Genomic DNA, 26297 nt, shown 5'->3' with positions numbered 1-26297 from the left:
GATTCAGTCATGAACGGTGGTGGACAATCAAACAACTAACTGGTGGAGGAGGAGGTCCCAGAAATATCCCCAACTTCAATGATGGGAGAGCCCAACACAGCAGTGCAAAAGAGAAGGCTAAAGCTTATGCACATACTTCGGACAGAAGTGCAGAGTGGATGCCATCTCAGCCTCCCTCCTGGCGTTCCCAGCATCGCAGATGCCAGTTTTCAGCCAATTCAATTCACTCCACATGAAATCAAGAAACAGCTGAAGGTCTCAGAATTGTCATTATAATTCAGCAATAGTACGAGGACATGTGATCCAAAACCAGCCGCACCCTTAGTGAAGCTATTCCTATACAGCTACAGCATTGGCATCCACCCGGCAATTTGAATATTGTTCGGCTATGCCCTACCCACAAAAAGCCGGACAAATCCAACTTGGCCAATTACCACCCCATTAGTCCACTCTTAAACATCAACAAAGTGATTGATGGAAGAGGTCTTTAATGTGCTATAAAGAGGAACTTACTCAGCAAAAGCCTTCTCATCGGTGCTGTTTGCATTCCACCGGGCTCACTCAGCTCCAGACCTAATTGCAGCCTTGCTCCAAACAAAGAGCTGAACTCCAAAGGTGATGAAAGAGTGATTGCCCTTGACATCAAAGCAGCATTTGACCAAGTGTAGCATCAAGGAGCCTTTGCAAAACTGAAGTCAATGGGGGAAAATCGGGGAGCAAACTCCCCACTGGTTGTTGTCACACCTTTTAAGGGCAATTGAGAATGGGCAATTATATCTGGCTTAACCAACAAGGCCCACATCTTGTGAATGAATAAATTTTTAAAAAGCATGAATTTCTCCGAATAATCCATAAATGAGTATAATATAGTTTTTTTACTTGCGGATTAATTCTTTTTATGCTTTTTTTCATGATCAGGATTTCCTGAGAAAGGTGATTTAAGGTGATTTCCACCTCCATGATGTGTGACAATTCACACAGGCAAATATGTTTGTGCTGCAACTACTGGATGTTTATTGAGAAATAATCTGGAATTAATTGCTAAAAATTCTGTGTTTAATGTATATGATGTTTCAACGTGCAAATATGGGATACTGAAGCCGTAATAAACTGGCATCCTCTTGCTTCAAAAATAGTATTGTCTGGCTCAATTTGTCTCACATGATATACAAGGTGCAATTTACCAACCAGCGAGAATCCTGCCATCCAAAATTGGTGACACACCCACCAACCCAACCTCCAAGGGTCCTGAGGGGCATACGTCCCTAATTGATGGTGTTAACGATGCTGCCAAGGCTTCCGACTCCACAGAGGCCATTTAATAGTTGCATTTTCAACAGTAGGGCAGAAATCCCACCCACAAGACCTTCTGGCCAATCAAGGCCAGAAACTTGCCATTACCAACAGTGATACTGGCAGTGGTCTGTAAAACACTTGGGCCTTCACTAAGATTCATCATTAGATCATGGACGCAGGTAACGGAGGTTGGGATGTGGGTTGCTGGTAGGCAGACGGTGGAGGGGCGGTTGGAGGATAGGGAAAGGGGGTGGCACTCCTTCCAGATCCCTCCCCCCCCCCCCCACCCCTGTTTCATATAGCAGGTCCCTCTGTCTTTGAATGAAGGACCCTTGTAGAAGATCTCCCTCACATGGATATTCACCCACCCGCTGCTGATTGAATACCAACGGCGGCCAATTGGCCATTAATCAAGGGAAGGTGGTGGGACCCCCTAAATGCACCCTCTTGCCCATGTAAACACACACCTCTCCTGCCTCAGAATTTCCCTCCGGGGATGGCATTAAATTCCAATTGTTTAAAGAAAACTGTTTATGCATAACAGGAGAGAAAGGGGAAATCTTTATGGCAATCCAAACAATCAAGTAAAAACAGCGTGTTGTATTTAACTGACATATCTGAAGTGCCATATAAATGAGGAAAGTCCCAAAGTCAATACTGAATTACCATAGATGTTGACATATAACTTGACCTATGAAGGCTTGACAAATCCATCCGAAAACGGGAGTCAACCTGTAAGCCAGGTACAAAAGTGAAACACCACCTGCTTTATCCTTTTTTTTTATTCGCTCATGGGATATGGGCATCACAGGCTGGGCCAGCATTTGTTGCCCATCCCTAATTGCCCTTGAGGGGGCAGTTAAGAGTCAACCACGTTACTGTGGCTAGAGCCACATGTAGGACAGGCCAGAGAATGGCAGATTTCCTTCCCTCAAGGACATTAGGGAACAAATGGATTTGTACAACAAACAATAATGTTCATGGTAATCATTAAACTTATAATTCCAGATTTTCATTGAATTCAAATTTCACCATCTGCTGTGGTGGGATTTGAACCTGGGTCCCCAGAGCATTACTCTGGGTCTCTGGTTAAGGAGTCCAGTGACAATACCACAATGCCACTGCCCTTATGACCAATTATTTTTTTTAAAATAAATTTAGAGTACCCAATTATTTTTTTCCAGTTAAGGGGCAATTTAGCATGGCCAATCCACCTAACCTGCACATCTTTGGGTTGTGGGCGTGAAACCCACGTAGACATGGGGAGAATGTGCAAACTCCACACGGACAGTGACCCAGGGCCGGGATTCGAATCCGGATCCTCAGTGCCGCAGTCCCAGTGCTATCCACTGCACCACATGCCGTCCCTCTTACAACCAGTTATAAGGTTCATTAGTAGGGAGAAAAATTAAGGCCGACTACTAATGCAAGTATAGCATGTCGTGGCTGAAAAGGGGGATTGACTTATACATTGAGTATAAGCAAAAATACGATTTATGAGACTAGAAATTTGGCTTAGTTGTATATGGCCGATATGCTGCAAATTACTGTAGCGGAACTCAAGCAGGTGAAAGCAAAAGCATCCCTATTATTTCAGCATCCCTGGGGACAGGAAACATCTTGTGCAGGAGTTCCTGTTCTTAATCTTGGAAGTCTGTGATTTGGATAGGTTTGTGTTCATCTTTTGACATCCTCTATGGCTGTTATATTCACAAACAAGCCCCACATATTAAGAATAAGCACTTGGTCAACTATTAGACAGCAACCATTGCCCAAGTATGCAGTCATGGTCGACAAGAGAAAATTGGTGAAAAAAATATTCTGCAAATGAAAATGCATCCGGTAATTATTACCTCCAATTTAACTTGCTATGCAATAAGTGTGTTCATAGATAGGCCTATTAACTGACTCAGAAAAGTAATTTCCATATTTTTACTCAAACACCACCTCTTTTTGTTCAGCCAGGCGACACCAATTCTGATGAAAGCTTCCACTGAAACATAACTAATCTTTATTTCTCAGGTTACCCGACTTGCTATGCATCCTCAGTATTTTCTGTTTTTATTATATTCAGGCATCTCTGGTGAGTTGATAAATGCTTTGTCATGAGTGAAAACACAGACGTTTGCTGAAAGCTGGAAACATATTTGGCAGCCATGTGCAAAGGGAGAATTTCCCAGATACAATAGAGGTTTTTTTTTTATTGTACCTTGTTTATATTCTGATCTACAGTTCTCTACACTGATCAGCAAAATGTGATATATTTAATTTCCCAACAATAATAAATGAAATGTGATCAAAAAGATTTATATTAATTCCCATAAAATATACTGTTTCTAGAACTTGCCTTTTATCCTACTACTATATCTTTACCTAAAGTGGGTGCCATAATTACAAATAGACAAGGAGTTAGGGTGGAGTGTGTAGTGGAGCCAAATTCAATCAAGCCTTTCAAAAGAAAATTGGATAAGCAACTGTGGTTAAAAAATTTGCAGGATTTCAGGAAAGGACAGGAAATTGGACTAGATGAATTATTCTTGTGCAGACTTAATGGGTCAAGTGGTCTCCTTCTGTGTTGTAACCATTCTATGATTTTATGAGAATCTGCAGATCAATGCAAAATACCAAAGAGCTTTTATAAGGAAACAATTCTAATTTCTGATTTCAATCCAGATTAATTTTTGAAAAAATACATAAAGGGCAGAAACATTTAATAGTTGTCTTTCACCAACTCATAAAATAGTTCATCTCATTGTGACTCCTAGGGTTGCACAGGAAACAGCCATTTACAGGACTAGTCCAGAACAAAATAGTTAATTTTATTATAGATTGTCTTTCCTCCTCTGATATTTCTGCCCCGCTGAGGGTGTTTGCTGGTGTTGGGGACTGTGAGCCTCAAGTAGATGAATCAATCTTTATCTGCGTCTAGACACTAATTTATTTAATTTATTAACTAACTCAGCACACATCAGGACTTTACTGTCGATTTTAGTATTAAGTACCATAAATTCAAGAAAGTAACCGCAAATAAATAGATAATTTCAGGCATCAGTTACAATGATCACTTTATTTAACATGTTTGACATACAGGAGGAACATGACAAGATGAATAGTGCCACATACTGGATACTGTGTGCTACAGCCAGTTTGAACACTTGAAAATCTAGCACTTCACTTAATTCTGGGAAAAAATCACTTCAAACAAAAGGGATTAGTGGAAGGCAAAACAAAAATATATGCAAATACATAAAAAGGGAAAATTGCAAATGTTGGATATTTAAAATTACATTAAAATGCTTGAAATACACAGATCAGTAACAGAAGACAGGTTAGAAGCCGAAGAAGATTAGACACAAGAAATATTACTTTTCTCTTTAAAGATGCTCACAGATGTCTGTGTGTACTTCAAATATTCAGTTACATGTAGAAAAGAGAGAAACTCTGATTGTTCTTGCAGATGTAGGATAATTGACAAAAATGGCAGGAGGAATGAGAATTTTTCAGCAGCAAGTCATGATGACCAGCAATGCATTGCCTCAAAGAGAATTTGACAAATAATAGGTGGGAAATTTTCAGGGGTATGGGAAAAGAGCAGGGAAATGGATAGCTTTTTCGAAGAGCAGACATGGTGGCTCAATGGCCTCTTTCTGTGCGCCATGATTCTGTGATTCAGACAATCTCCATTGGACATCCGGTGCAAAACCAAAAAAGTCACATCACACCAACTCAATTTCAACCAGCTCAAATAAAAATCATAACGCAAATACATGATATTACAGACTATGGTTGTCTGAAGCAAGAGGGTTGCCTGGATTAAATGTTGGATCAGAGAGGACGGCGAGTGCAAAATTACAACTTCACAAGTCAATAAAAACTGAAAAGTTCTAGGAAGACAAGGTTGAAGAGTCCTTCCTGTTTATTTCCTTTGTTCCCATTTCTTTTATTTTATTTTGATTCATGGACTCATAATCAGGATGTGCCTTTAAACAGAAGACTCAAAGTTGAAAGAACCTGCTTGCCAGGACACTGTTTCCAGGCTTCCTGTTTGGGAGAGGATAAGCCAGACACTTTGGCACCGGATGGAACCAATTTTGGAGGGAGTCGGTTCGATACGCTAAGTGACAACCGGCAGGTTGGCCAGAAACAATGACAATGGTCAGTGATTGGTTCCTGCATGATGCTTTCTGAGAGAAATTGGCAGAAGTGTTTAGACCTTGGAAATGAAAGGAACGGTCTCACTGTTTCTCCTGCTTGCTGAAGTGACAGAACGGCTTTATTCTGAAACCAGCGAGTGCCTGTCACATATTTGGCTGTGAACCTGAAATGATGCTGAGTCTGCAGTGAAACTAGACAACATCGTCAGAGAAAATCACCTCAACCCTAAAAGGAAGTACCACCTGAACTTCAGAAAGACATTGATTGGAAGTCATCCCAGTGCAAAGATCATTATCCTTTTATTTTTATTAATATTTTCTTTCCCTTTCCATGTGTATAGAGAGTGGGGTGAGTTAGGATGGACTGGTTGGTTAGGAAAGGGGCAGTATGTAGCCAGTTACATTTCTGTCTGTTTAATTATAATCCTGTACTGTAAAAGATTACTAGTGTTGTAAAGTTACAAACCTGATCACTGTAGTTTATGGGCTCAACCAAAGACTTCAGGTATTTTAATGAAATTCACCTGCGTTATAACTCCGGGACAAGCGGGGCTAGAATTGACCATGCACTACTCCAGGATGTCATGACAAGGTGACTGGGGATCAGGGGCTATCAGTGGTGGGTATGGGATTTGGGCCTGACCAAGGGGCGGGGAGGATGACTGCAGATCGATTGTAAATAGGGATTGATATCTGAACAGTCAAGCAGCAACATGGTGATGCTGAGAGAGGAGTAGCCAGTAAAAAGGTAGTCTTACTTTTAGATAAATATAGATAGAGTCCGAGGATTCCCAGTGGACGAAGCAAGAAGGATGGTCCTTGAAGTAACGCTATTAGATGATGGGATGCTATTGAGGCAAACTAGCCCATTGTTTAAAAGGGAATAAAATCTTATAAAAACAAATATAAAATGATTTTGGGGGTGGGGGGAGGGGAATTCTGGCAATGAGCTGGGTTTAGGGCAATGTGCCTCATGAGAAATGTGCAAACACCAAGTCCACTGATCCTCTTGCAATCTCACACTTTGGAATTCAAACTTGCAGATCAACTGATTCAGAATTTCAGAGAGTTTGAAATAGAAAGGAAGACAGATAATGCTGACTAAAAAGTCTGGGGAACCTGACCTCATGCAATGCCAGTGAATTCTAGTTGTTTCCAGTAACAGTGGGTTATAGGGTTACTATTCATTGCGGGTAGGATCTTGGCTGTCAGGTTGCACCAGCCATTGCTTTTAGCAGGCAAAATGCATCAACGTCTAAAACCTATTTTAAACAATGGGGATTACTATGTACAGTCTGGTCGCAAGAGTGCCAATCTGATATTGAAGTGGTTCAGAAGACAGCAGCCAGTATAGCTGAGGGAATAGAAGAATTGGATTGTATGCAGTGATTCTGTAAATTGGGCATTTTCTAATAATAATGTTTATTGTCACAAGTAGGCTTACATTAACACTGCAATTAAGTTACTGTGAAAATCCCCTAGTCGCCACATTCCTGCACCCGTTTGGATACACAGAGGGAGAATTCAGAATGTCCAAATTACCCAACAGCATGTCTTTCAGGACTTGTGTGAGGAAACCGGAGCACCCGGAGGAAACCCACGAAGACACAGGGAGAATGTGCAGACTACACACAGACAGTGACCTAAAGTAAGGCTGAGAGATGATGTAATGCTGTCATTAGGATTCTAAAAGACAGGATATATAGATCATAACAAGCTGACAGTACAGCAGAACCAATGGGCACAGACTGCACTTGAAGGGGATGTATTCAAAACTAATCTGTGAAAACATTATTTAAATTGGTAATCTATGTAAATCTATGGAACAACCTCCCTCAGGAAAGAGTAGAAGTGGCAAGTGTTAATAACTTCAAATGCAAATTAGATTTCTTTCAAAAATAAAATTTTAGAATCGTAATTTGAGTCATGACATGCAGTAAATGTAGCCGGCTTGGGAGGAGCATGTAACATTGAACAGACAGCTCTCAAAGTTTTTCACCACTCAGAATTTTTCTGACTTCGTGTCCGAGTCGGTGGTAGACCAATTGATCGAGATTGGGTGATTACACAATTACCCCACTTTTGTTGTATCTCATTTTAACATCTCAATGTATTCCCCCACAATTAGTTATTTTGACATGCAGGGAAAAACTGCTGGACAAATAATTAATTTGTTTTTGATGTTGGTTGCTGGAGGAACATTGGCTAGAATTAATGTACTGCGAAGGAATCGTGAACATTACCAAATTATCACTCCGCAATACAATAACACATGGTCACAACTTTATTACTCATCTGAAGAACAACAATAACAGGTTTAGTTTAGAATTCAAATTCAAATCTAACAATTGTGGGATTTGAACCTGGAACCTCAAAGCATTGCTGGAGGTTTTGTGGTTTACCAGTTCGGTGATCTATAGCACTCGGCCACTGAATTCCCAACTTCAATTATCTTCTCTAGTCTTGTAATGAAGCTTCAACCATCCGAATGAGGCAAGAGTACTACCACTAAGCTAAAGTATGACAAGACAATATTAGCATGATTTTTGGTACACATCGAATACAAAAACAACCTGAAAAGAAATAAGCTTACAGAAGAGGAGGAGGAGTAGAGAGGTCGAATGGCCTCTTTCTGCACCGTACGGATTCTATGATACTCAGTCACCACTACCCATGGGAGGAGAGAATCATAGAATAAAATCATAGCATCCTTCCAGTGCAGGAGGTCATTTGGCCCATCGAGTCTGCACCGACCCAGCAAAAGACCACCCTACCGAAGACCAATCCCCTGTCATATCCCCACCTAACCTTTTTGACACTAAGGGAAATTTAGCATGGCCAGTCCACCTAACCTGCACATCTTTGGACCCTAATCTAAAATTAATCTAAATCTAAACCTAAAGATCCCTGTCTAAAATTATAAAGTCAATGCAAGAGTACGCATGTTGAACATTAGAAAAAAAAGGAGAAATCTCTGACATTTGGGTGCAAAAAGAACACCAGGGGGCAAGGTCCCATCCCCCCCCCCTCCCCCTCCCCCCCCCCCTCCCCCTCCCCCCCCCCCCTCCTTCCCCCCCCCCCCCCCCCCCCCCTCCAAAAAGAAATCTGGGCCATGAAAGAACACATGGCCCTGGCCACCCCAGACAGCACTAAAGATTTGGAATTAGAGTGATCCAATTTAGGGTCCACAACACAGTTCAGGTCGCCTCCTAAAATAAGATAGTGTGAGTTAAGGTTGGGGAGGGAAGTCAACAGAGAGTTAATGAAATTTGTATCATCCCTGTCAGGGGCATAGATGTTGACCAGTACTAGGGTGTTCGACAGAGAATCGCAAACTATTATATATCGACCATTTAGGTCAGCCACAATCTGGGATGAGGAAAATTGGACTCTTTGCTTAATTAAAATCACCGTGCCCCTGGCCATACGATTGAAACCTGTCCAACCCATCCTTTGTGTAGCCTGGTTTGAAAACGAATACGTAAATAGTTTTCCTGTATAAAAACAATACCAGAGTTTAGACTCTTAAGATGAATAAATTCTCTTGACCGGTTTACAGGACCATTCAAATCCCTAACATTCTCGGTAATCAGTCGGATTGGAGGTCTCCCACTACCCCTCAAACTGGTGTCAGCCATTCCCAAGGAGATATATTGAACAAGGGGCACAAATAAGACAAAGCAAGATCCACCCCAGATGGCCACAGAGCCAGGTCAGATGACTCAACAAAGAGACCAACAGATACCGTCAGCAAACTAACACTAACCACCCCCCCCCCACACACACACACACACTTCTGGATCTATTCTCTAGGTCGTTCGGTTTAGCTGTTAATGTTCTTTTATCTTCAATCACAGAAGCAAGGCCACACACCAGAGAGGTGATCCCATCACTGTGGTCAGGCAATGCAATCTCCATGCCCTTGATTGTGGCCCTACAAGCTTCAATGGTCTTGTCGGTGGTCTCGAAAACTAAACAAATGGGGGCCAAGGCCTCCTCAACTGATCGTTTAAGATCCACAGACAAGCTCTGTCAATACGTTTTGAGTTTGTTCCCCAAAACTTTGGTGAGTGCTTCGGATGTTAGTGGAGTGGTTGAAGAAGCTACCTTCGCCATCTTGCCTCCAGTTGATTCTCGCGAGGTTTCAGAGTCTGTCGACGGTATACGGACCAATTCTTTTCTGACTTTGCCTCCCTTGGGCATTACAGAGATGAGAGAACTCTATCCAGCCAAAAAAATTGAAGATCTGTGGTACTGGAAAAAAGCTCAAGGTTTCCAGTGGGAGCGTCTTCCCCTCACATCGCACCGCCAGACGTCCCCTACCCCCAATATCCAATGGCATTAGAATCATCAATTTTCCCACCACCAATATTCTGGAGATCATACTTACCAGAAGCTTAATGGACCAGCCATATAAACTGTGGCTGCAAGATCAGTTTAGAGGTTGGGAAATCTTTGGTTAGTAACTCACCTCCTGACTCCCCAAACTCTTTTGACCATCTTTAAAGGCACAGGTCGGGGTTTATGACAGAATATCTCTCCTTGCCCGCATGAGTGTAGCTCCAGCAACACTCAAGATTAATAGGTTAACGGTGCTGAATTTGAGTTTTGCTAAAAAAGAGACATGCTGTCGAAGGTTTTCGACTTCCACTCATCAGCACAGACACAATGCCAAATTTCAAAAGGAACAACAATTTATACCGCATGAGGAAAGAGGTGCTGATTGTCTGGCAAGACAGCTTTAATTAGTCAAGATAATGCTAATACAAATGCACCAGGAAGCTATTGTCCAGGTTGTTCTTTCACACACTGCTTATCTTTGTTCTGTTATTAACCAATTCTGATCTCCTAATGTGCCACTATAAGCACCCTTCTTAGTCATTATCACCACCATTTACATCCCCTTGGTCTTTTTGTCCATGACACAGTTGTCAGTCACTCCCCAGCCTCCAACTATCACTGGCCCTCTATCCAGCACTTACTGCTCCACGCACCACACCCCTTCCCCCCACAAAAGTATAAATCTAATCCTCACCCCCACCCCCAACAACAGTATAAATCTCATTCTATTTCGAGTTCTGTTTAGCTTTGACGAAGAGTCATCCAAACTCGAAACGTTAGCTCCGGTCTCTCTCCACAGATGCTGTCAGACCTGCTGAGATTGTCCAGCATTTTCTGCCTTTGTTTCAGATTCCAGCATCTGCAGTAATTTGCTTTTACTAAAACCAATCAATCAGAGCTAACTTGCCAACCAATTTTCACCCTTTTTCTCATACAGTAGAAATTGTTGCTCCCTTTGAAATTTGGTATCTTTCATCTGATGACAAGATGAAAAGCTTCAACAGCATGCCTCCTTCTTCAGTAACACTCAAAAAGTTCAAAACCATCCTAGACAAAGCAGCCCATTCAATTGGTACCCCATCCTTCTCAAAGATGGATGCGGGAGAAGTGGTTTCAATTCCTAGTCAATGGCAGCAGTACGGAGGAAAGAAGGAGCTGTATCATTGGGGTCGCCTTCACCCAAACTGCGCTGGGACCAGTGTCTGGTGAGTCATATAGCGAGGGCTGTAGAGAAGGCTTCAAACCAAATAGTGTTGGGGGTGGTTATTCATGCAAAGCAAGATTTGGAAAATCAAAGGGAAAGGATAGGTCAATAATGCAGGTTAACAATACAGGTAATGATAACCAGAGTGTGACAGGAAGGGACAGGGTGTGTAAATATAAAGAGTAGACCAACAAATACATTTTGAGGAGGAAAATATAGGGGGGAAAAACAACCAAATTAAAGGCTCTTATCTGAATGCTTAAATTCTTTACAGGATGATCAAGAAATAAATTAGTTTGATATGATAGCCATGACAGGGACATGATTGCAATGTTCAAGGGTGTCTAATATTTTGGAAGCACAGATAGAAAGGAAAAGAAGGTAGGATTGTTGATTGATCCATGCCAGTTGGTCAAGTCAAAAGTAAGACACAGAATCTTTCCTTACTGAGGGAATTTAACTTTGTTCAATGTCAACACTGTTCACATACACGCCGTGTCCCAGCTATCCCCTATTCATGTGTGCTCCAACAACTGTTTCCTTTAAGAATGTAATTGATATAAACAAATGTTATTAATGTAATTGTCATTAACAAAGCATTACAATGTAATTGATAAGACATTGACAGGATGATTATGTTAATAAAGTACGAAATCAGCACAGTGGTGAGAAATTATCTTGGTTCAGAGGATCAAAATGTAGAATTGGGTGGAGGTAAGAAATAGCAAAGGAACAAAGTCACGTGTGGAAATGGTCCATAAGCCCCTTGACAGTTATTATTGTAGCCCCTAAGATGGACACTGGGCTACCAAAATGGAGAACTGCTAAGGCTGCAGGGAGAAAACAGTCTTAGCAAGGACAAGCAGTTTGCAGAAGGCTAATTAGCATTCTGCACGTACAAAACCAGTTTATGGCCAGGTGCAGGATTTCAGCTTAAGGTGTAAATGGCAACAACGATTTGCATAGTAATGAGGTGATCCAGATCTAGGCCCACACAATAGAAACATTTGGGTTTGAATGGATACTTTGAGTGGACGCCCAGACGAAACGGCACCAGAAGTATCCATCACAAAGGACCCTAGAGACCGCCCCACCCATCGAGAAGAGACCCTCAGATTGGGGGGTTTGGAAAATATCGATTGGGAGAAGACCCAATCGATACCTAGCAGGTGAAAGAGCCCGCCCCAAAGGGCACGGACCTCTCGGACCTATAAAAAGAAGGTCAAGCACATGATTCGGTCTGTTGCTTCCAGACTCCGGCCTAGGCTGTTGCATCCTGACTCCGACCCCAGCCTCCAGATCCTGTCTTTCATCACCGGCCGTTGAGCACCAGCCATCGTTCAGTAAGTGCCAAAACGACGCTCGCTACGTGACCCAGGCATTGCTTATACTCTAGCCGACTATTAGTGAACCGAAGGTGCATTCCGGAAAGGAACAAAGGCCTTGTCCCCTGACCTTGCTGGTTCCTACTTAGATAAGTATTTAGTCGTTTAATAGTAGAAATAAGTATTAGTCTTTAGCGTATGCATGCATATTTATTATATTGGTTATAATAAATATCAATCGTTTGAACTTACTAATTGGTGTACAGTTTTATTACTTTGAACCTGACCTTGATATACTTGTGAGGTGTCTAAATACGGCACCTGGCGACTCCGAGCAGAATTACATACACAGAGCTGTAGTAGTGTTAAGCACACGGCCTTTAAACGGAGGCGTGTTAATACACTCCAATAAACGCGTAATACACTCAAGTAAAACGTGCAACATTATACTGTAGGACACAGTATAAATCAAGAAATAATGGAGACTTGGAAGAAAGGTACTGCAATAATCGTGGGAGATTTTAATCATCATATATATTGGTCAAATAAAATTGGCAAAAGCAGGTTGGAGGATGAGCTCAAAGTATATTCAGGACAGCTTCTTACAATACATTCTGGAACCAACCAATCAAGGAACAGGCTATTTTAGATCTGGTAATATGTAATAAGACTGCATTATTAATAGCAAACATCCTGGAGGTTAAGTGATCATAAACATGATAGAATTTCATATTCAGTTTGGGGGTGAGAAATGTGAATCTGAAACTAGTGCCTTCATTTTAAATAAAGGTAAGACGACAAAATTTGCTAAAGTAGAATGGGAAAACAGGGAAGCAGCAGACATTGAAGGAGATATTTCATAAGTCAGAAATATATATTCTATTTAGAAAGAAAGGCACTATGAAAAGGGTGCATCATCCATGGCTAAGGCAGGTAACAATGCTTTAAACTGAAAGAAAAGATGAACATTTCTACGAAGATTAATGGTGGCCCAGGAAGTTAAGAAAATTTAGAAACCATAAAAAGGATGACTAAAAATAAATGATGTGGAGATGCCAGCGTTGGACTGGGGTGGGCCCAGTAAGAAGTTTTACAACACCGGGTAAAAGTCTAACAGGTTTGTTTGGAAGCACTAGCTTTCAGAGTGCAACTCCATCATAAGGTGATCACACACCTGACGAAGGAGCTGCGCTCCGAAAGCTCGTGATTCCAAACAAGCCTGTTGGACTTTAAGCCGGTGTTGTAAGACATTTTACTAAAAATAAATGAAGTGGGGAAAAAGTTGAGTTGTAAGACATTTTACTAAAAATAAATGAAGAGGGAAAAAGTTGAGTATGAGAGAAAACTAGCAAGAAGTATAAAATGGACAGTTGAAGTTTCGACAAGGACATACTAAGGAAGAAGTAGCTAAAGTATCTTTGGTCCCTTAATGGGAATCATAGAAATGGTAGAGTATTTTGTATCTGTCTTAACAGCAGAAGACACATAACGCATCCCAATAATAGTAGGTAATCAAGAGGCAAATGGGGAGCAGGAAATAAATGATCATGATCACTGGAGACTGACAAGTCCCCTGCGCCGTAAAGTCTTATAGTACGTGGCTGCAGAGAGTGAATGCATTGGTTGTAATCTTCCAAAATTCCCTAGATTCTGGAAAGGTCCCACAGGTTTGAAAGACTTCAAATATAACATCACTCTACAAGAAAGGAAGGAATAGGAGGCAGGAAGCTATAGGCTAGCTAGTCTAACACATGTCATGAAAAAAAAACAATATTATAAAGCAGTACTTGTGGGACATTTAGGAAATAATAATACAATCAGGTTGAGTCAACATGGTTCTGTAAAAGGGGAATAATTTTTCATAAATGTATTAGAGTTCTTCGAGAATGTAACAAACAAGATAGATAAAGTGGAACCAGCCGATGTAGTGTATTTGGATTTCCAAAGGCATTTAATAGAGTGCCACATAAAACGTTACGGCACAAGATTAGAACTCATGATATTGAGGGTGATATATTTGTATGGTTAGAGAATTAGCTAACGAACAGGAAACAAAGTTATGATACATTGATCATTTTCACGTTGGCAAACTGTAACTAGTGGAATGTCATAGGGATCAGTACTAGGTCTCAAACATTTACAATCTATATTAACGACTTGGATGAAGGGACAGACTGTATGCAGCCAAATTTGCTGACAGTAAAAGATAGGTCGGAAAGCAAGTTACGAGTCTGCAAAAGGAATATGGATAGATTTAATTAAAAATTGGAAGATGGAACATAATGTAGGAAAATGTGAGATTGTCCATTTTGGCAGGGAGAACAGAAAAACAGGATATTATTTAAAGCCCCGAGGGATCTAGGTTACCTGTACATTAATCAAATGTTAGCATGCAGCTACTCCAAATAACTAGGAAGGCAAACTGAATATTGGCCTTTATTGCAAGGGGAATGGAATGAAATCAGATTGAAATTCAGCAGGGTGGACTTTCACTGTGGTCTTCATTGTTGCCATATTTTACTTAAAATAACAAAATTGTCTTTCCCAGATACACCTCAGGCTCCCTCGTGACACAGCTTTCCAAATAACTTCTCAGTAAATTAGACATTAATACTGCATATTATACTGGCAACAAATTCCTTCAGATGATAAATCATTATGGTGCTTCCATATTCTTTCAATCACTCAGTCCTGTGAAATATCTGAAAATAATTTTTAATGCAATACAGTATTCTAAATGTCCAAAACCGGTGGATCCAAAATACATTACACTACATATTGTTTCTTTTAAAATTGCGAATAAGTTTAAAATTCAAATGCCAGCAAGGCAGGAATAAAGTATAATTTAATGTCCAATATGATCTTTGGGATTACAATCCACAATCAATTTTGTCAAAGGAAGTTTCACCGACCTTGCTTAACAACATAGAAAGCAAATTCTCCTGCAATTAATATAATTATCTGCTGTCAAAACTACTGTAACTGCAGGTTCTATGAAAAAGATTTACTATCCAATAACATTGTTAATTAGATAGTACAAATGATAAATGTTCAATGGGTAGTTAACTATATTATCATCAACAAACCAATCCTGCGAGCCTCCAACTCTCAAATGACATTCAGACAGACCTTCCTCAATAGGGGTGTTGAACTACAATTAAGATTTATTTAGTGATCTCAGTACAGGTCTCTTTTTTTGGACTTGATTGGATTGGATTTGGATTTGTCACGTGTACCGTGGTACAGTGAAAAGTATTGTTCTGCGCACAATCCAGACAGATCGTTCCATACATGAAAAACATAGGACTTACGATAAATACACAATGTAAATACATAGACATCAGGTGAAGCATACAGAGTGTAGTGCTACTCAGTAGGGAGGATGCATGGAGGGATCAGTTCAGTATAAGAGGGTCATTCAGGAGTCTGGTAACAGCAGGGAAGAAGCTGTTTTTGAACCTGTTAGTGCGTGTTCTCAGGCTTTTGTATCTCCTGCCCGATGGAAGAGGTTGGAATAGAGAATAACCAGGATGGGAAAGGCCTTTGATTATGCTGCCCACTTCTCCAAGGCAGCAAGAGGTGTAGACAGAGTCAATGGATGGGAGGCAGGTTCTCTTGATGAGCTGGGCTGTGTTCACAACTCTTTATAGTTTCGTAAGGTCTTGAGACAAGCAGTTGCCACACCAGGCTGTGATGCAGCCAGATAGGGTGCTTTCTATGGTGCATCTGGAAAAATTGGCAAGAGTCAATGTAGACATGCCGAGGTTCTTTAGTTTCCTGAGGAAGTATAGGGCTGTTGTGCTTTCTTAGTTGTAGTGTCGACGTGGGTGGACCAGGACAGATTATAGAACAGTACAGCACAGAACAGGCCCTTCGGCCCTCGATGTTGTGCCGAGCAATGATCACCCTACTTAAACCCACGTAACCCAACAATCCCCCCATTAACCTTACACTACGGGCAATTTAGCATGGCCAATGTTGGTGATGAGCACACCCAGGAATTTTCAACAGGTACATCAAAAACATATCTTCCTTAGAGTTTCACTGGCAACGTTTTGAGTGAACCTCATGTTAGATAGAATATAAAGAACATTTTTAAACAGTCTAAAGGGCTATGCACAGTTCACTTGTGAGAAGCAGAGATACATCTTTTGAAACTTTAAAGGCAGAAGCATCATACTAAAAATTACATAAAATAAACTTAACTTTCATGCTTTGTAGTCAAAACCAGTACAAATAATCGATAGATTTAGCAACCAAAAACTAGGACATCCATGATGCACACTAAGCCATTAAGCAGCATGTCCTCGGGGCTCAGTACATCTGTCACTCTTCTATCACCACCAAACTGGCAAATCAATCCTGGCACAATAGGGATTATAGTTGGGTCAGGAGTAGCACCAGGCCTGTTTTAGAATGAGATGCCAACTATCAGAGCAAAATGTTGCATGGTACAACCAATGGATCAGAGCAAAGCTCAGCAGACTCACTACATCCAGTGAAGAAAGATTATGGACAATCCAACCAAGAAAGATAGTGGACAATAAGGCAATTAAAGAGAAAGAGGCTCTCTAAGCAGCCTCATCCTCAACAATAGTAGACCACAGCATGTAAGAGCAGAAGACAAGTTCTCAAAATGCCCTGTGGTCGAAGTCAATCCTACTCAGCCTTCTTCACAGCTTCCCCATCACAGAAGCCAGTGTCCAGCCAATTTGGTTCACTCCAAATGAAATTAAGGAGACACCTGGTGCACGAGAAACGCAAGGCCTTTGGACTCAAATAATATCAGGATAAAATTCCAGAAATACTATCTTATCAGAGGATAGAAGCTATCTTTAATACTGATTGAACTAATGCTGATTGAACTAGCCTAGGCTGAGGAGAAATGGGATTGTCAATCTGGAATGATAAAGACATGACGGAGGGCTTAATCAACAGAGATGGGTAGAGGCAGGGCAATGGTGGGGAATGTTATAAAGGTCGAAGACGGTGCTCATTGTTATTATTGGGAAATAGGCCAAAGCTCACTGCCTCAGTTGTTAATGGTCAGTCGGCCACAACCAGAGATGATATTGTGCAGCGGAATCAAATACTAAATCTGTGACAACGTACAGAGTTTGGAGCCGAAATGAAGGAAGACCAAAGAGCTTTGGTATTTCAAGTTACAAATTAGAACTGATAGGGAACATAGAGAGAAACCTTCTCTGCTGGTTATGGAGTGAAAGACCAAGGAACATACTCTAAATGTTAGATCCAGGCCTTTCAGGAGTAAAATGAGTTAATACTTCTACACTCAAGGGGTGACAGAAGATTGTAACTTTCTTCTACAAACAACAGCTCTTGCTAGACCAGTTGTTAACTTTAAATCGGAAACTGATAGATTTTTGTTAACTAAAGGTATTAAGGGACATGGACCAAAGCCTGCGATACAGTAATTTTACACATCAATTGGACAACTCTTGGGTGGTAACTATTTGCTAGACTTCCCTCATAGACGTACACTATTTGGCGATGTTGATTTAGGACAAGGGACTTTTCTCAGAGTTCAGGAACTTAAATAGGAAATAATAGGGGGCATAATTACATAAGATACTGTGTGTATCCATTACTTTAGTTAAGTGTATCTTTGTTTGGTTTTTATTGTTGTGTGTTTTCATTTAAGTTAATAAACATTCATTCTTTTATTTGAATGCTAACAGCAAGACTGAATCTTTCCTCACAGGTTTGCATACTTTTCTCACATTACACCAAATTGCAAAATACACCTTCAAGAACCAGCATTTCATGTTACATTTCTGGGTTTTGGGACACTCACATCTAACATCAGCGGAGTTCTTAACAGAAGAGATCACTAAAGTATATACATTGGGGAGGTGTTCTAGATCAGTGTTTTCAGACATTTTTTTCCCCCCAGGACCCACTTTTGCCAACTGGCTGAACATCGGAACCCACACCAGCCAACCTTCATGACCGACATCACGTTTCCTTACCTTTATTGCAAAAGGGGAGCCTGCTTGGTCCTCATGATCTCACTCCAATCAGGTTCACAGTAGGAGAAGGCAATGCACATATCAGGTGCAGGCTTCAGCCAGTTCCTTTCCACCATCTTCATCTTTGTGAGAATGTAAAATCCAACCTCGCAAATGTAGGTCGTCATGAAGGGCAATAGCAACAAAATGCTAGTTTTACTGAGCGCTGGATACTCCTGGGAGATGGCACTCAAGAATGCTGACAGCCACATGTACTTTTGGCATGTTTTTAATGTGCTGCTACAGGTCAGGTATATCAGCTTAGTCTTTTAATTTGGAGTCAGCTGTAAGTTAATAATTGGCTCTGGGGTATCAAACTCAAAAGGATTTTTTTCACCCACCACTTCCGAAACTTCTTTCATTTGTCAGTACTTCCCTGCTTATAACACACATGGTCTTTGCATCCTTATCTGCATTGGCACAATTGACAAAACCATACCTCAAGAAATAATTTTTATGCAGCTTTGCTTCTGAGTTAAGTTACTTCTTTGTAGACTGTGCACCAGAGGCCCTGGAGTTCTCTACAGAGCTAACACTATCACTTCTCTGTCCTGCCCTGGATTCTTCTCGGCAGTACTCTCCAGCAGATTCAGATGTGAGATCCTGCCCAGTAGGGCAGCATGGTAGCACAGCGGTTTGTACTGTTTCTTCACAGTGCCAGGGATCAGGGTTTTATTCCCCGCTTGGGTCACTGTCTGTGCGCAGTCTGCATGTTCTCCCTGGGTCTGCGTGAGTTTCCTCCCACAAGTCTCGAAAGACGTGCTTGTTAGGTGAATTGTACATTCTGAATTCTCTCAGGTGTACCCAAATTGGCAGCATAGTGTGGCGACTAGGGCATTTTCACAGTAGTTTCATTGCACTGTTAACGTAAGCCTACTTTGACACTAATAAAGATTATTAGTACACTGTCTATTTGAATTGGATAGGATTTTGTTTAGTCACGTGTACCAAGGTACAGTGAAAAGTATTTTTCTGCAAGCAGCTCAACAGATAATTAAGTACATGAAAAGAAAAAGAAATAAAAGAAAATGCATGATAGGGCAACACAAGATACACAATGTTTGTGTCTCTGGTGTCATCTTCCTTGCAACAAAACAATCCATCCTCACAGTCCTCATGCCTTGTTTGCTTGCAGCTAGAAAATGAAAGGTTTCCTCTGTGATTTGGTCCCAAAAGCACGCATGTAAAATGTACGTGCAGGATGCATGACCTGCTCAAAGCTGCGGCCTATGGCCAGAAGGATGCACACAGCCTCATTTTGTTCCCATATAAAAGGTGGCAGCGGTTACCTTAAATGTCAGTAGCAGCCATGCAGCACTTCTCCCTTGATCGGAACCACCACGGGAATGCCGTGACCGATCGTTCCGCAACTCTCTCGGCACCCACTGTCGACCCACTCGCAAGTCGCAACCTGCGTTTTGAAAAACCCTGTTCTAGATTGCAGCTCTGTGGAAAGGTGTTTGGTTATGTTTCAGATTTTCAGCAGCGGCAATATTAAGCCTAGGTACAATGGGCATACAGTATATTTTAATTAGGAAGATAGGCACATTGCGATCAAATCATGAGCTGCAGTTCAATACTGCATCTCGGAAGATACTAACTAGTCTGCAGGAAGGGAAGGTGATAACATAGTGTATTGTCACTGGACTCGTAATTCAGAGACTCAGAGCAATGCTCTGCGGAACAGGGTTCAAATCCCGCCATGGCAACAAATAAAACTGGAACGAAAGGGCCTAATAATGACCACAAAACTACTGTCAATTGTTGTAAAACCCCACCTACCTCACTAATGAATCTGAAATCCTTTTCTGGCCTAGAAGTGACTCCAGATCCACAGCAATGAGGTTGACTCTTAGATGCCCGCTGAAATGGCCTATCCAGCCCTTCAGTCAAGACCAATTAGGGATGAGCAATAAATACTCACATACTTTAAATGAACAAATTACTTCTCATACTTATAGCTTAGTTATTTTGGAATGACACATATAAACTAGTAAATATCGGGAGTAAAGATCAACTTTCCAAGCGAATTTAACAGCATAGTTAGCTGACATTTGGGAGTTTGTCAGGAATTAATGAGCGATTCCTCCCACGATATAACCCCCTAGCGATGGGATTTTTAAAGGACTCGGGCCGCGCCTGCTGCAGACAGAAGTCAGACAATACCTTAGCCACAATCTCTTCTCTCGCTCTTCGTTTAATATCTCTTCTTTCCTCGATCGCATTCCCACTTTCAAACCTGCCTCCGTAGTCCGCCATATTGCCGTTACCTTAGTGACGCTAGCTTTACGGTAGCGGCGCAGCTGCGAAATAAGCCGTCGTGAAGTCAATGCCCTGGGAGCGGCGCGCGCAGTGTCCCACAGAGAAGGTGCAGAATGCAATGTGCCCCAGTGCAGTAAATGTGCCCCAGTTCACTACTTTTCTGAAACATTCATGTTGATCGAAACCCTTCACAGCACAGGATGTCATTCAACCTATTTCTCTGCTAGCTTTTTGCTAGAATAATTCTAAACTACTCTGCTGCAAATTGTAAATAATCATGAGCAACAATAAGTATATCGATATAAATACAACATGCCTTTTAAATTATTACTATAACACATTAAAATGTCTAGAGTTCCACAGCAGCAAATAAAGTTTGACACCAAGTACCAGAAAGAAATATTTAGGACAATAATAGACCAAAAACTCAAGTCAAAAGATAGATTTTACTGAAGACCTTCAAGAAGGAGAGGTTTAAGGAGGAACTTCTAGAGCTTTAACACCCAGGAGGCTGAAGGCAGGGTAATCAGTTGTGGAGTGATAACAATCTTGATACACCATCAATAATACACGACGATTGATAAAGTTAACTGAGGCTTTAATACACTAAACAGCAAGCGTCCAGCCTCTGGACCCAAACTGGGGCCGGAGGTGCAGACTTGCCACTTTAATACAGAAGCCCCGAGGGGAGGAGCCACAGGCGGAGTCAACCTGGACAAGCCCAGGCATGTATGTTACAGTAGAGTCCAGACAATACAATCACGTGGTTTACCACATTCACCCCGTTTAAAAAAAGTGAAGTGGCCTTAAAGGTCCAGTCTGTCGGGGGCCTTGACCTCCCGCCGTGATCACCTCAGTCCCGGCTGTGCCGTTGGTGCCGGCGACGAGGCCTGCGCATCCGGGAGCATGTTGTAGAAGGAGACGGTGTAGGGACGGAGGTGGTGGTATTTGTCACTGGTGGGCCTGCGGGTGTCAGTTCACGATGGAGGTGGGCAGGGGTGGCGGAAGACGGTGTAGAGTGGGCGGGTGGTAGTGGTGGTAATGGTCTCCGGGGAGCCTGCAGGAGCCAAATCCCAAAGAGAGACTGTGTCCTGCCACCCGTCCTGGTGTATTGGGGGTTTGCATGGAGCAGCTGGACCTTCGCGATGAGGGGGTTGGTTTTATGGCTCCTCGCATGCTGCCGGAGAAGGACGGGCCTGGGACTGTCTGCCAGGATGGGAGGGAGAGCCCGGAGGTGGACTTCCTGGGAAAGGCAAACAGGCGTTCATGAGGGGTCACGTTAGTAGCTGTACGTAGGAGCGACCGGATGGAGTGGAGCGCATCGGGGAGGGCCTCCTGCCAGCGGGAGACTGGGATATTCTTCGACCGTAGGGCCAGAAGGACGGCCTTCCAGATCGTTGCGCTCTCCCTTTCCACCTGTCTGTTTTCCCGGGGGTTGTAGCTGGTCGTCGTGCTGGAGGCAATGCCTTTGCTGAGCAGGAACTGACGCAACTCGTCGCTAATAGAGGAGGAACCCTGATCGCTGTGGATATAGGCGGGGAACGCGAACAGGGTGAAAAGGCAGTGCAGGGCCTTGATGACGATGGCAGAGGTCATGTCAGAACAGGGGATGGTGAAGGGGAATCTGGAGTACTCATCAACGATGTTGAGGAAGTACACGTTACGGTCATTGGAGGGGAGGGGCCCTTTGAAGCCGATGCTGAGGTACTCAAAGGGGCGGGAGGCCTTTACAGGTGTGCTCTGATAGAAGTGTGGTTTGCACTCCACGCAGACCTGGCAGGCCCTGGTCACGGACCTGATATCCTCGATGGCGTAAGGCCGGTTGCGAGCCTTGATGAATGGAAACAGCGGGTGACCCCCAAGTGACAGAGGTCATTGTGGAGGGCCCGGAGTAGGTCTACTTGTGCGTTGGCACATGTACCACGGGAGAGGGCATCTGGGGGCTCATTGAGCTTCCCAGGATGATGTAAGATATCGTAATTGTAGGTGGAGAGCTCGATCCTCCACCTCAGAATCTTGTCCCCCTGTGCGTTATTGAACATGAAGGCAACTGACCGTTGGTCAGTGAGGAGCCACAGGCGGAGTGTATTAAATTGATACACCATCAATAATACACTACGAGTTGATAAAGTTAACTGAGGCTTTAATACACTAAACAGCAAGCCTCCAGCCTCTGGTCCCGAACTGGGGCCGGAGGCAGAGACTTGCCACTTTTATACAGAAGCCCCGAGTGGAGGAGCCACAGGCAGAGCCAACCTGGACAAGCCCAGGTATGTATGATACAGTACAGTCCAGGCAATACAATCACGTGGTTTACCACAAATCTGCAATGCACAAGGGATTTCAGAGGATTGGTTGTTGGAGGTTACACAAATTAGGGGTGGCAGCATGCAGGCATGAGACCGTGCAAGAATTGAAAATAAGGATGAAAATGTTAAAATTGAGGCTTTGTTCGTTTGGGAGACAATGAAGGTGAGTGAGCGAGCACAGTTTCTGCTCGGCGATTTTGCGTTGTCGTGTCCTGAAGGTCGCCTTGATCGCTGAGCAGAAACTTATAGCCAAGTTCCGCATACATGAGTACAGCCTCAACCAGGACCTTGGATTCATGTCGCATTACATTCATCCCCCACAATCTGGTCGGGGCTTGCGAAATCCTACCAACTGCCTTGGTTTGAGACAATTCACCTCTTTAACTTGGGGTTACCCAAGTCTGTAAAGACTTAATTACCTCCAAATGCTCACATTCAAAGTACTGTCTTGCATCTTTGACTTTGTCTATATACATTTCTGGAACATACCTCTTCATTCACCCTGAGGAAGTGATTTGAAACAAACCTGTTGGACTTCAACCTGGTGTTGTAAGACTTCTTACTGTGCTCACCTCAGTCCAACACCGGCATCTCCACATCTTGAAATGAGCAATAAATATAATTTTTGACAGTAATGGTACAGCTGCCAGAGGTGCACAGAAGATTTCTTTACCTTGGAGTCCAAGGTAGGTTCATAAACACTTTTGTGTCACAAACTGTTTGCCTTGCAGTTTAAGATTGAGTATTATAATATGTTTGTGGAGTCTCTTCGTGAATCAGTTTTTGATGCAAACCTGACTCCACATGAATTCTGCATATTTTTCACTATCATCCTTTCCAGAATAAAGTATGGTCACCTCAGCAATTTTTGATTTGTCCCTCGTATCTTCTCCAGATTGTGCTGAGGCTATGTAATATCTGGGCATTGAAGCTCACAGACTACGATTACTGTTTGTCTCTCATGTCATTGTGAGTTATCCATTAACAACTTGATATTTCAAGATCCAATTGCAATAGTTTATTTTGTGAATTTCGACCGGCGGGAGGGTCAAGTTGGGCTGTTAACGGTTTGTACTTCAGCTGTTTTTCAGAAGGTTGTATAATTTGTTTATGTTAGGTTTGGAAAAGTGTTTTTATTTTAAGTACTGTGGTAATTTAAGCTACATTTTTATAATGTTGCGGTAGTTTAATACTGTGTTTTAATACACCGTATCGTCATTTTTGCATGGAATTACTCTTGGAGAGAAATATACTTTCCTCAGTTTTACAAATTAAAAAAAAACGTGTTGGGGCCTTGCCCAGAATCCCAGCAAATGTTGGGGGTCTGGTCCGGGATCGTAATATCAATCTCAAATTTAAATTTAACAATTGGTCTAACATTGATATTGATCCAGCATCAACTGCTGTTCGAGTAGCAAGTTCCAAACTTCTACCACCCTTTGTATGTAGATTTGTTTCCTAAAAAAACAAATAACACATTTTCAGAAAAGGTTCATGGAGTAAAGGGAAAGTGAGACAATTTGCTATCGACTACATCCAGACATGGACCAAGGCAACTTCTCTGAAACTCTTTGTGCACTGTTCCTGACAGATGAATCAGGCTGTCTCCCACCTTCTTACAATAAGAAGGGGAAAAGAAAAATATCTTGAACTGAACTTTTGAAGTTTCATTTTCTCCACTGGACTTGACACCCTGAAGTTGAAGGCTGATAAAGGCAAGAATCTAGACATGAAAATGCATGATGACTTATTTATTAAGTATAAATGTTCAAGATGTTAAGACTCATCTAAAGCAGCAGAAAGCATTTCAGTGGAACATAATCCCCATTTGTATTCGTTGAATTTCAGGGTAGATTTGTCTGTCTCCAAGGTTGATCATGATCTTAGACTAGGTAGCTGTGAACTCGGTTTCAGCTTTGTCTTTAGGATGTTACTCATGATCTGCACAGACAAAATTTGGTCTTTCTCTGGGCTGTGTGAAAAAAACCCACAAAAACACATCTGGAAAAACATTGAATCAAATGAAGCTAAACAAACCCATCCTTCTCCTTTAGCATTTGCCTTCCCACCTGTTTCAACTGAACCCTTTCTTTCTAAGTTCTTTGCAGTTCCAGGTTTTTGTGATCACCATGTGCTAAATACCAAAGGGCTCAAGGAAATTCACCATTGTTAGAGGGAACTGTGTGTGGTGTCTTTTAGTGATGCCTGTCGTACAGCAGGTCTTACAGTCTTGACTGGACCCTGTCTGGTTACAATGATGAGGCAAGCCTGCTAATAGAGGACAAGGCCCTACTGCAACTATTCATCCTTCCTTCTCACCTATCAGCATATCCACTGTTGAAAGATTTTGTTGCAGTAGGACTTATTCAATGGAAACCCTTGCCCAGTGCTGTAAAGTAGGTTTATGAGGGTTTGGAATATTGGAGAGGTACCACCTTGTTTCTCGCCCCATCCTAAACACCCTTCCACTGCAGACCATGGCTGCTTATTTTGCAGATAGCCTCCATATCTGGAGGTTGTCCGCAGACACGGTTAAATCAAATGAAGCTGAACAAACCCTTCCTTCTCCTTCAGGGAGCACTGACCAATCTAGTAGCCAACCTAAGACATACAACTGACACTGCCACTGTGCACATCTCTCAGAAAAAATGTACAAAGTTCTTTCGTTGAAGATTCCATTCATAGGGAATTGAGAGGTTGTGACTCCTTCCTTTTTACAGAAGACACCCCACCAAATTAGGCTTTTCCATTACTTGCCCCATCAACATATGCATGGTGACTGTAAATTCAAGTTCTTCATGTTGAGCACATGTGAAGGAAAGATTTTAGCCTGGATTTTCAGGTCAGCAAGGGCACTATCAGTGCAACACAAGCAATGCAGAGACTGCCAAACCGCAACTTCAAAATTTCCATTTTAATCTGTACTTCCACTAAATCCGGAAATTGTGGCCAAAGAGATAATAATGGTGACCATTGACAGTTTGATGTCAAGCTGCAAATTCAAGGCGTTTATTTTCTCTCCTCTCACTGCAAGCAGCTTAATCACAGGTGAGTGGCACAGTGGCTATCACTACTGCCTCACAGCTCAGGTTAAATTCTGGCCTCGGGTGACTGTCTGTGTGGGGTTTGCACTTTCTCTCCCTGGCTGTGTGGGTTTCCTCCGGGTGCTCCGGTTTCCTCCCACAGTCCAAAAAGATGTGCAGGCTAAGTGGATTGGCCATGTTAAATTGCCCTTTAATGTCCAAAAAAAGGTAGGTGGGGTTAAGTAGGGTGCTCTTTCCAAGGGCCAGTCCAGACTCAGTGGGCCAAGTGGCCTCCTTCTGCACTGTAAATTCTGATGATTCTATGAAAGGTTAAGTGGGGATAGGGTGGAATTG

At 42.2% G+C, this 26297-nt stretch overlaps 1 protein-coding gene across 2 annotated transcripts in view; it reads right to left on the bottom strand.

Moving 5' to 3' along the window:
* The window catches only part of cwf19l2 (CWF19 like cell cycle control factor 2), a 201683-nt gene extending 181026 nt beyond the window's left edge, over positions 1-20657 (bottom strand). For both annotated transcript variants that reach the window (XM_038817825.1, XM_038817827.1), the window contains exon 1: positions 20516-20657. In XM_038817825.1, coding sequence (XP_038673753.1) covers positions 20516-20608 — 93 coding nt within the window. In that variant the 5' untranslated portion in view covers positions 20609-20657. The remainder of the gene's footprint in view (positions 1-20515) is intronic.
* Between the last annotated feature and the right edge of the window lie 5640 nt (positions 20658-26297).

The sequence above is a fragment of the Scyliorhinus canicula genome, chromosome 14 (genome assembly GCF_902713615.1).
Source record: "Scyliorhinus canicula chromosome 14, sScyCan1.1, whole genome shotgun sequence".
Taxonomy (NCBI): Eukaryota; Metazoa; Chordata; class Chondrichthyes; order Carcharhiniformes; family Scyliorhinidae; genus Scyliorhinus; species Scyliorhinus canicula.
Note: the sequence above shows the minus strand (reverse complement) of the source record. Positions and strands in the feature narration are given on the sequence as shown.